This window comes from Hordeum vulgare, chromosome 7H (genome assembly GCF_904849725.1).
Source record: "Hordeum vulgare subsp. vulgare chromosome 7H, MorexV3_pseudomolecules_assembly, whole genome shotgun sequence".
NCBI classification, from domain to species: Eukaryota; Viridiplantae; Streptophyta; class Magnoliopsida; order Poales; family Poaceae; genus Hordeum; species Hordeum vulgare.
Window position 1 is genome coordinate 117,798,942 of NC_058524.1, and position 11,790 is coordinate 117,810,731.

The 11,790-nt window shown below is 46.3% G+C and overlaps 2 protein-coding genes across 3 annotated transcripts; one reads left to right on the top strand and one right to left on the bottom strand.

Annotated features, from left to right (window-relative positions):
• Positions 1-2,059: 2,059 nt before the first annotated feature.
• LOC123413293 (aspartyl protease APCB1-like) lies at positions 2,060-5,998 on the top strand. The gene is made up of 9 exons (XM_045106234.1): positions 2,060-2,699; positions 3,459-3,576; positions 3,711-3,934; positions 4,042-4,278; positions 4,745-4,898; positions 4,987-5,069; positions 5,187-5,301; positions 5,393-5,465; positions 5,556-5,998. The coding sequence occupies exons 1-9, from the start codon at positions 2,320-2,322 to the stop codon at positions 5,696-5,698; spliced, it is 1,527 nt and encodes a 508-aa protein (XP_044962169.1). The 5' UTR covers positions 2,060-2,319; the 3' UTR covers positions 5,699-5,998.
• A 275-nt stretch (positions 5,999-6,273) lies between these two features.
• On the bottom strand, positions 6,274-10,976 carry LOC123413294 (aluminum-activated malate transporter 9-like). Of its 2 annotated transcripts, none has more exons than XM_045106235.1 (6): positions 10,115-10,976; positions 8,656-8,793; positions 8,291-8,560; positions 7,603-7,739; positions 7,368-7,514; positions 6,274-7,279 (listed from the first exon to the last, which is right to left on the bottom strand). In XM_045106235.1, the coding sequence occupies exons 1-6, from the start codon at positions 10,509-10,511 to the stop codon at positions 6,602-6,604; spliced, it is 1,767 nt and encodes a 588-aa protein (XP_044962170.1). In that variant the 5' UTR covers positions 10,512-10,976; the 3' UTR covers positions 6,274-6,601. The 2 variants fall into 2 exon arrangements, with proteins under 2 accessions (XP_044962170.1, XP_044962171.1); XM_045106236.1 differs by lacking the exon at positions 10,115-10,976 and adding an exon at positions 9,316-10,102.
• Between the last annotated feature and the right edge of the window lie 814 nt (positions 10,977-11,790).

Sequence of the window (11,790 nt, forward strand, 5' to 3'; positions counted from 1 at the left end):
GACCAAAACAGATAGCAGCGGTGGTGGCTCTCTTCTCTTCCCCTCTCTAAAATCCTTCAGACCTGATGATTTCGGTCGTGGATATCTTCCTCGAACCCTCCTAGAAGGCAATCTTATCTGATCCTCTCATTTTTATCCGAAAAACCATTTACAGTTTTTAAATGAAAAAGAGAGGATCGGAGGACATTACCTTGATGAAGGAAATCCATGAAGAAAATCTTCATATCTACAGGATTTGAGGAGGGATTTAAGAAGGGGGGAGAGAGAAAATCGCGGTCAAACTTCATCTGTTCAAAAGCTCTTTGTATGTGTATGTGGGAGGCTGGGCTAAGGAGGGCTGGCCCGCAGTTAGTAAGTGAATGTGTAGCGTCTTTCGCCTAGGCGCTGCACATGGTAGCACAATGCATGTCGTCTAGGCGCTGCACATGGCAACATAGTGCATACCGTCTAGGCACTACACAACCAAGGATCGGGCCCGGCCTGACCCGGGGTGCCATGCTGACCAGGAGTGTAGTGTCTCTCAGCCGCGCTACTCAGTGTAGTAGCACCGACGTATCGGAATCTACATAGAAGGGTCAGTTGAATGAAATTGTTTCGTCTACATTTTACTTTGTGAAATAGTTACCCTCATGGGTCATTTTTATCCATTTTGCCCACACATACCCACATACAGTGGCTTACGTGAATTACTGACATAAAAAACACCATTTTTTAGCATAAACGCATATATAGTGACATACCTGAATTACCCGAATTATAGACTCTTTAGGATATTCTAAGAGAAATTTCAATAAGAAACAACCGAGTTAATGTTGACAGGACCAAAAAAGGATTTTCCAAATAACATAGTTAAAGCACAATTATTGTTGAATTTGTGAAATCAAGTGAGTATGTTGTGTGAGTTAATTAGCAGTTTTAATTATGGCAGTTACTTGATATAAAAGTTAAAATTGTGAAAAATGGAATTTAAAAAAGTGAAATCACACTGGTTACTTTCACCCCTACCACAACAACCAGTATGGGAGGAGGTGAGCGGCCATAGGAGAGCTGTAGCAGCAAGGTCCGTCTCTATAGGACCGACCAACCGTAATAGTAGCGGGCGAGCTCTGGTGGAGGAGCTGAAGGACTTCGTCGCGTCGTCCCCTCTGTTTTTAAAACCGACGCACAGCGTGTGCAGTGTTTGATGAAATGTCCGAGAAAGAAAAGGCTCGAAGGAGGAGTGTTGATGATGGCATTTGGGCTCGCGTCCAACTAAACCGTCAACCAAATGGAGTTGACCTTCAAGCTGCATGTGGACCTGATAGGCGGGCCATATATGTCATAATCATGATCAATGAACGTAACTAGCTTTCCTTTGCAACAAATTAGACTCAAGGCAATCAAAGATACTTATATTTCTTTACTGAGAGAGTAGTTTTCTGAAACCATGACATAATTTGTGGTAGTTTTCCTTTTTGCATTTTTTCGAGTTTTTTCACTACTTCTTTGTTACGGTTTAGAAGACACGTTTGGAAATTTTCTCGAACCTAGAGATTGTTGATTTGATGTGAAATGGATTGAAAAATAGCATTCACACTATGCATGCATATAAAAATAATACAATGAAGTACCAATTAACTGATAAGAGTAAACACAATGTGTGTTAAGTTTTATTTATTATAAATATACACATAAATTTAATCATACATTCTAAACTGTGACAGGTGAAGTAAATAAGTTGAAAGAGAGCGCCACAGATGCACGAGTGCAGGAGGTGAAAAGTGGGATGCACCGCCGGTCCACACATTCCAGCGGTCATCCACCACCACCCCCGGTCGACACGCCAAGCCACAACGGTAGCGAGTGCGGCCTCCGGATCAACAACAACAGGAGCAGCAACACAGAAGCGGCCACGCATGCAGGAGAGCGGCCACGACAAGGACCGCCTCACTGCCAGCAACATCACTGACAGCCCAGCGCCTTGCCGCTGCCGCTGCAAACTTTACTGAGTAGCTTCCAATTCCAGCCCCGCCCTCCTCTCCTCTCCTCTCCCCTTCCCTTCTTAAGAAGAAGTCAACCGGGCACGGCTGCGGCCCAGTCGCACTCGCACTCGCACGCACAACCCGCGCGCACAGCTGCAAGAATCCAAACCCCGCAGCCGCAGCCGGCGAGCGAGCGATAATATACCAAACCCAAACCAAAGCACACAACCCAAACCAAGCATCGCGTCGCCACCTCGCCTTCCTCCCTTCCTTCGTGCCGACGACCACCACCTCCTCCTCCTCCCCTCTCGCTTGCAGCAGCCAGAGCAGAGCCATCTCTCTATCGGCCTCGCCGGAGATGGCGGCCACGCCGTTGCTGTCGGGGGAGGACACGACGCCGCCGTTGCACGGCGTCGTCGTGATCGCCCTCCCGGACCGCGCCGCCGACGCGGGCCGGGACCCGCCGCCCGGGAGCGAGGCGGCTTTGGGAAGACGGGCGTGGAGGCTGCTGCGGCTGGCCACGGCGCCGCTCGTGGTGCTCGCGGCGTTCGCGGCGGCGGCGCACTGCTACGGCCTCTACTCCTTCTCCTCCGGCGGGGAGGACTGGAAATGGGGCGGCGGGCGCGCCTCGTCCTTCCTGCTGCCGCTGCACCCCAAGCCCATGGCTGCGGCGGCCGGCGTCAGCTTCAAGGCCGCCGCGGCGGAGGAGGGCTCGACCGCGGCCGTGCTGCCGGAGAGGTGCGTGAAACAACAAGCCGGCGCAGCCGCGCAGGAATCCGAATCCCTTTCGCCTAAAGGCACAAATTGCTCCTTTCCGCTGCTTGGATTCTTTTTGTATCCTCCTACGACGAAAGCAAGTTTGTTTCTTGGCCTTGCCGATCGGGTGCGCATGCATTTGGTTCCTGCCTTCTTGCCGTTTCCAGGTTTCTCAATCACATTTTCCAGGGATTTCTTGTGTTGGATTAACATTTTTTTTTGTCAGTTTAATCTTCACTTTTAGATTCCTTTATTTTTCACAGATTTTTTTCCCCATAGACTGCATGTTTGCAAATTGGACCGCGCATATATCTCATTTTTTTCTACTTATTTAAAAAATGTTTTTCACGAAAAAATTCACATGAATGACCTGTCAAAAAGACCAGACATGAGTGAGTTGAACCCTTCCTTGCAGGAATTAGTCAAGGTAATTAGCCAACCAGTTGCCCAACGGGGATTTGTTCTTTGGAATGTTGCATTCCTGTCCTGTCATGCATGCTGGGTTACAAGCATATTTGACCCTCGACATATTAAAATAGCACAAGCCTGTATTTAGATATAGGCATGTCGCTACTAGTATAAACCAACAAGCAAGACTCATAACCGTCAACCTCTCAAAGTCAACATTTTGGTGTTCAGATCAATCTTTCCGTCCGCATGACTAATCTTTGACAAAGTCCTGTTATTCAGTGACATGATTAATACTAACATGGCATTGTTCTTCTGATTGCTAATATGCAGGCAGTACTACACTTCCATAAACATTGGCAATCCCGCAAGGCCCTATTTTCTTGACGTCGATACTGGGAGCGCCTTGACGTGGATCCAGTGTGATGCACCCTGCACAAACTGCACAAAGGTGGGCACTGCCATTTCCAGTCACATTTCTTCTCGTGTCAAGAACTCGCCCTCGACGCAATTTCCGAGAATGTCTTGGTTCCAGTGTTCCATCATGAGCCTGATTTCCAAAGTTCACTTCTTATCTTGTTACAGGGGCCTCATCCTTTATACAAGCCTGCAAAAGAAAACATAGTTCCCCCTAGAGATTCACATTGCCAGGAATTGCAAGGCAACCAAAATTACTGCGACACCTGCAAACAATGCGACTACGAGATCGCGTACGCGGACCGAAGCTCCTCTGCCGGCGTGCTTGCGAGGGACAACATGGAGCTGATCACCGCAGACGGCGAGAGGGAAAACATGGACCTTGTCTTCGGGTACGGCATGGCCCTTTTTTTCCGATAACCAAACATGCTCAATGTTCAGAGACAGGTGGTGATGTCTGCACACTAACAAACTCCCCATTTTGTGTACCATCTGTTAGGTGTGCACATGATCAGCAAGGAAAGCTTCTGGGCTCACCAGCAAGTAGTGATGGGATCCTTGGCCTCAGCAACGGGGCAATGAGCCTCCCTACCCAGCTAGCCAAGCAAGGGATCATCTCCAACGTTTTCGGCCATTGCATCGCCACGGATCCCAGCGGTAGTGCCTACATGTTTCTCGGCGATGATTACGTTCCCAGATGGGGAATGACATGGGTTCCCGTCCGCAACGGTCCAGAGTGAGTCCTCCCCCTTCCTTTGCCTCAAGATTATTCTCACATGTAGCCATCATTTCTCCCATGAATGCCGTGATACCCCGTGTCGTCTTCGACGGGATACGGCGTGCTCTGCTTGCGGCAAATCTTCGAGAAATCTTAACCAACTCCTGTCGCTCTCAGGACTCAAACTGCAAATGGAAATTTTGCCCACCTGTTCTGCAATGTCGCTTTGTTCTTTACTTCTTTCTGATATTTGCGTCGCTTCCACAAATAAAATGGCCTCCTCTTATACAGTAGCCGTAGCAATTGATAGCACATCACACCGTCGAACTAGAGTGTGTTCATGCATTGCTCCGTGACACAGATTTCCCTTTTACCACGCATAAAAACATTGCGCTTCTTGTGATCCATTATATGAAAGTTCACTTTGCTGCGGTTGGTTAGAACGCATACCTGACTGAAAGTTCTGCATTTTGTGTACTGTCAGGGACGTGTACAGCACGGTAGTACAGAAAGTAAACTACGGAGGTCAGGAGCTTAATGTGCGAGAGCAGGCTGGGAAGCTGACTCAAGTGATCTTCGACAGTGGGAGCTCATACACTTATTTTCCACATGAAATATACACAAGCCTGATTACTTCCGTGAGTTTTTGCATTAACTCTCTCCATCAGATGAAATGAGTTCAGTTCCATGCTGCTTATACCTGATTATGATTCTGTAATTCAACAGCTTGAAGCGGTCTCTCCAGGCTTTGTACGCGATGAATCAGATCAGACGCTACCTTTCTGCATGAAGCCTAATTTTCCAGTGAGGTAATGTGATGAAAATCTGTTTTTCTTGATCATCGGAAGGGGTGTCGAATTAACAACTTCATGTTTCACCAGAAATAATCCTGCCCTTCTGATAAATGACACTGCGCGTTTTTTCAGGTCTGTGGATGATGTGAAGCAATTGCACAAGCCCTTGCTTCTGCATTTCAGCAAAACATGGCTCGTGATCCCAAGAACGTTCGAGATTTCTCCTGAGAACTACTTGATCATCAGCGTAAGTTGATAGGCACCCCCAGCAATCACTTCAGCCTCATTTCCTCCACGGAGTTCATCGCCATCATACTTCTCCTGTACCTCATTTTCAGGACAAGGGCAATGTCTGCCTAGGGGTGCTTGATGGAACAGAGATTGGCCACAGTTCAACAATAGTAATTGGAGGTAGCGACCGGCCGTTTGTGTGCCCACATTTCCATGGCTTCACTAACCATCTCTGTCAAGCTCATCTCTCTCTCCCTTTGCTTGTTGCAGATGTTTCCCTCCGTGGGAAGTTGGTTGCGTATGACAACGATGCGAATCAGATCGGATGGGCTCAGTCGGACTGCGCTAGACCACAGAAAGCAAGCATGGTTCCATTCTTCCTTTCGAGGGCATTGCGCAGTCAACTTCTTTAAATGGCACAGACAGATGATCGCCCCGCGTTTGCCTGACCATGCGCTCATCGTTTCGACGCGCAATTCTGCGTCCGAAGCTGCCATAATCATATGATGGATGTAGTTAAACAAGGGATATAGGAAAACCAAATTGGAAGAAAGGTGAATAGATATAGCCAGTACCTTTAATTGTTCTCTGCTGTATATATACCAAAGAAGCAGAACTCTGTATACCTATGGGTATGCTGTAGAGTATATCTCATCCACTTGTAAGACTAAGTGGTGAAGCATATCAATTTCAAATGAGTAGCAGTTATGTGATTTCTGATCTATTTATTTTGTATTTTCTGTCCAATATACAGGAGTTTTTGGTTGATAGAATTTTGCGTGGAGACTACACATAATGTTTAACTCAAGCAACATAAGTCTCATGTCCAAACGATGTCCAAACAAACCACACCAACACATGGAAAGCAACATCACACCCTTTAGCAGAGTGCACCAAAGCATAGAAATGCATTAAAAGCAAGCTCACAACAAAAGCATTATGGTGACTCATGAGCAAACTGAAACACAGCTACCTTCACACCATCAAGTAGGTCAGGAAACATCTCTCTTGCACAAATTATACATGACATCGAGCTGAACGTGCAACTACCAACTATCCAAGAGTAACATGATATTTACAGAGTGCTTAAACACAGTAACTTAGAAATACAAGGATCAACAATGTTACCATAGTTGATAGCTTTAGTAACGGCAAACAGGAGCTCCATTAGCGGTGCACCCAGTAATCTTCTCATTGCACACACACGGGTTTAGTATTATACACATGTCATCGTCCAAAATTATTAAACAAACTGGACCACAAAAGTGAGTGACAAGATTTCCAGGTGGAAGGACCTTGCAGGGTCATCGTCGACGTCAACTCTTCAGCCCAACAGATCTGCATATTTTAGCGAGAACCCCGCCATCATCCACTCTAACTGTAACAGGCTCCTCCACAGGGTCCTTGAAATTAGCCTTCTCACTCAGCTCCTCGAATGCGTTAACAACGTTCTGTAGCCGGGCAACAAACTCGATTAGGAGCGAGGCAAATGTTGCCAAGGACAAGGCACTTGCACTTTCATATGTTTTTGACTCCTCGTCTTCAAGCGGTAAGTTTGGATGGAACGATCTTCGAGCAGGCCATGATAATAGCGTCTTGTAGCCGTCTATAGTTGCTGATGAATCATATCGGCTAAGAAACGAAGCAGCAGCAAAGCTCTTATAATGTTGAGCCGAAGTTTGATCGGCAATGGTAGGTTCCGTCACCTCATTCTTATTTTCTTTTGCGACGGCGCTGTTTACATTCATGGCATCTTTTATTCCTTCAGCTCGCTTGCTAGTGTCCCATCTTTCAGTGTTCACCAGAAGATATGACTTCTCATCAATCCTTTTTTGCAACTCCTCAGCTGCCAAGTGGACTTCCAATAGAATATCTGAAGACCTCAACTTGGTCATTGTCTTAACATTGTCTCCAAGCTCACGCAACACTTTAGCCCCTTCTCTGCCCACTCTATGTATTTCTGAGATAAAAACCCTTCTGCTTTCTGGTGGTGCCTACAATTCAAAATCAAATATACATTTGTTTAGGTAGACAATAGGTGCAGAACTTCAACAGGTTGTCGAGTAAACTAAATTAGCAAACCTGAATTTCTGAAAGAATGCAACCATGCAATGCCATGACTGCAAAGGAACAATGCCTCAATGCTCCACCAACTTTGGTGAAACCCTTCCAAGGATAGTTCCTCGTTCTGTATGGACCATGGGGTGGTTCCCATATAGCAAAACCTAACTAGAGCACATACAAAAGAAATGAGTCAAAATTGACAGAAAAGGTGAGATAATCTAAATAGAAGGTTAGCTTTAAAGCAAGACCGAACCAGGGTTTCCTCTTGTGCTGATGCCTCGACAGCTGCCCTGTACCCACTATATAGAGGATCATCAGAAGCTTGATATACAAGAATTTTTGAAGGAATCCTTTCATACTCCATGCATTTCAGATATCCATCGACACAGCCTAGAGTGAACAGCCGAATTGTCAATAAAGGCATAAAACTCAGACGTATACTGCTGTAAAGCCCGCACTTTGCTGCCGGTCTTACTAAATGTTTTAGTGAGTTTATTTTGAATTAATATATAAAAAATTTCATGTTTAAGCATCGAGTTATAAAATCCAAATGTTATTTAAGTGAATAAACCAACTGAAATGTTAAATTTTGGTACATTAGTTTTCTGGGGAGTGTCTTAATATTTTAAAGTTACAAACTGAGACATCTTAATTGTCCTCTCACCAAGGGATGTGTCTTTTAACCAAAGGACATGGAAGTCCCAACTGCCCAGATCTAACGGGCTTGACTGATCCTCAATTTAACCCAGCAACTGTTCTTTTTAGAGTAATGTGGCCTAGTGCGGATGCTGCATTTGGAGACAGTTTTAGAATAAAGAGGGATACACTAACTCTACGGTGTTGCAATGATACCACAACTAATATTTTCTACCTTTTTTAGCAATGTATAGTTGATAAACTAAGCATTGTTATTTTTAAGGGTAGGGGTGTGGTATTATTACCTTCTAAGGATTTTGCAACACCAGCAAAATTCTTTGCGATCAAACTGTGCAAATCTTCTCCGGCCCAGATTGGGTAAATACCTATATTGATTCCCAGGCTGACAGCAGCACCAAGAGCAATCAATACAAATCTACTTACAGCCGTGTCAGTGAACTTCCCTGTGTTGTACCCAGAGACCATGACATAAACGAATGTCAACAAGAATACACGAAATCCATATTCATAAGGCTTCATCTTTGGGTGTAGCTTTGCCAAGTTTGTCATGAAACCTAGCAGCAAAACACATAAAAATAAGAGACTACAAATTAGATACGCTTATATGAAATGCGCCAGGAAATGATCGCAGCATGCCGACAATGCTTACCAACAGTAAAGGTGCTCATAATAAGGATCACTTCTTCCAATGCACCCAGGTTTTTGGACAATTCGGCAACTGCTAGAGCAAGCCCTCCTGCAGTAAGTGTCCCTAATCCCCTATTGAAACCTTTGCTCAATGTTGCACCTGATAATAGTGGACCAGAGCACCGTATTGAGATCGAGGTAAGACAGAGTGATAAATAACTGATGCTTTATGTATTGAAATGATATTTTGAAGACCAGACATGCACATGAGTAAGAAACAGTCTTCACTAAATGCTAACTAAGAAGTACTGCAAGTCAGCGATGGCACCTTTCGGTCCATGTTAGGAACTGCATAATGTGCGAGCGTACATCTGTGTGAGTTCTACAATCGGTACTACAATGAAGGGGTCCCAATCATTCAACTGGAATCACGAGAGGTTAGTGGTACTTTCAAACACTCATTGTGAAAAGTTTACCAAATATAACTAGGTAAAAAAGACATAACCACTTCATATACAGAGCCAAACAAGCAGGCTAAAGGACGAACATGCAAGCCATGAAGCCAACGATATAAAATTCAAAAACACCACTACCATTATGGTTGACTTCTGCATCACAATGATATTATGGAAGACCAGAAAGCATCACAGAAAATAAAATACCAGTTGAGAACTACGGGTACCTTTGGTCAAACAGCAGTTTGTCTTCAGAAAAACATTCATTTCTTCAGTCATGTGTGTTTCTACCATTCCATATAGTAAGTTCTACAACAGGTCCAAGATCAACGTGGTCCCAAGTAAAATCTCCAGCAATAAAATTTAGCGGTGCTTTCCATCGCCCATAGATAAACTAATGACGTTTTCCTAAAGAAAAGGCAACTAGATCACTTTCTAAGTGGTGGCCCAGAATCTAAACAATCCAGAAAAGAAAGAATCTACCGGCGATCAATATAAATTATAGGAACACCGCTAGATTAATCTACTTATCACAAGGTCATCTCCAGTTTCGATAGTAGCGTGCACGTTTCTTGCATCACCAGCAATAATAGAAGGTCAATTGACAGGACATGATGAAAGACAAATTCTCTCTGTCCCTTAGCGGTGAAATATCTCACTCTAAATGATGTTGAGACAGACTTCTCTGTTAGTTGAGAGGCTGTTGACATAGACTTTACACTCCTGAAATCTAAGCCTGACAGGTTCGTGTGTTCTTCACTGCAACAGGAACTTCTGATCCGCAAATCTGATCAGAATAGCACGGCAAAATGTTTACCCCCGATTAAAAATTGACATGCTCCAGTCACTGATGAATTGGGGCATAAATAGGGCACATGACAGAGGCCTAAATTTAGCATTACGAGGTCAAGTCACGGGGAATGTGTTCCTCCAAGACGTCGAACCAATGACGGCACAGCACAGAAACCGTCGCAACGGAACGTGAGAAAGAAATGGCGGAGAAGCGGCCTGGACTGGGCGTGTTACCGATGCTGAACTCGAAGACGACGACGACGGTGAGGATGGCCCAGACGGAGTGGCTGACGATGTCGCGCGGCTCGCGGAGGAAGACGAGGAAGGAGATGAGGGCGAGCGCGAGGCCGACCTTGGCCGCGAAGACGGGCTTCCGGGGGTCGGCCCGCGCGAACGCCCACATCTCGGCCGCCCCGTCGCAGAGCGCGCCCCAGGCCCCCGCCACCGCGGCGCCGGCGCGGCGGAGCAGGCCCTGCTTGGGCCCCCTGTCGCCGCCACCGGCCTGGGAGCCCGGCAGGCTCCACGCCGACGAGAGCAGCGGGACGTCCCCCCGGGCCCCACGCTGGTCCTCCAGCGTCGACCACAGCGACCCCAGCTGCGCCGGCGGCACGCCCGCCGCGCCCGCGGCCATGGCCGGATGGATCTGCGAGAGCTTCTGGAAGGAAGGATGTCGCCCGCGCGCGTGGCGTGGGTTCGGATTTCAGGGTGCCGCAGTGTTGGTTGCTCTCGGCCTTTCTTGGTCGGCTGCGCCCGCCCGCCTGTCGCGCTCTCCGGTCTCCGCTATATGGATGGACTCTGGTCCGCCGTGGTGTCACCCCGCTGGCTGCAGCGCGACGCGAAAAGCTGCGGAGCCGGGAAGGGACGGGAGGAAAGCGCCATGGATGGGTGGCAAAGGCCGCTTTTTTATATGGCGGAATGGAATCCGGCGAGCGGCTGGCCGCCGTGCGATGCGATCCGCTGCGCGGCGCAAGGCCACGCAGGGCAGAATTGATCCGTCCCTTTCTCGTGATCTATCCTTTGTATACCGCGTTGTCGGATTGGTCGGTCTGATCTGAAGAATTCTCTGCCTTTTCTTTTTCGCGAGAAACTCTTGCTGGTTCCAAAGTAGGTCAGGGATTGCTTCTTCCTGCCTCTTTTAGTTTGCACTTTTTTTGGCTGGTTTGTGAGGTCATTTGCTCTTTGGAATCTGCCCCCTTTCGATTCCTCTGTCCAAGGAAAAAATAATTAATACTACATTTTCTGAGATTTTTGCCAATGGGAAAATTTCTTGTCATGTCCTTTCGATCATATAGAAATAGGTTATTGATTAACTGAGAAGTTCAAAGGAAGTGGATAGCCTAGCCACAAATATAGAACCCGAAAGTTTAACCAAGCTATGAGCAAACCTGATGTTGTCGAACATTTGCTTCAAGAGTAGGTCTCGTCAGTCTAGAAGTATTATTGATGTTATCTGATTCAGCAATGAAGTCGTTGAACAAACATTTTTTTTTAACTGGACTTTTCCCCATTTCATTACTAGAACAAAAACACAAAGTGTGACATCAAAATCAGGAACGAAAGGGTAAGAAGAGAGCGAGTTCAAAGCACCGCTAGAAAACCCACCGTGTTTGCCCAACAACAAAAGAGACGCTATGAGGAGAAAACCTAGGCAACACGTAAACATCAACTAGACCTATTACAATCAAAAGGCTACCACCAGTTCAATACTAACAAACACATGCTCAAAGTCTAGCACGATGTAACACAAAAGAAGATGCTTCGATCATCATATCTTCATATGGCCAGTTCCTAGACCTCCTCGGCCGGAGATGACGACTTCATCGATCCGCATCAATCTTCCTTAAGTTTTTGCAAACTTTCATAAACATCATGGTCCCATTGCGAATCATCTCGACTCCAGCGCAAAGCCT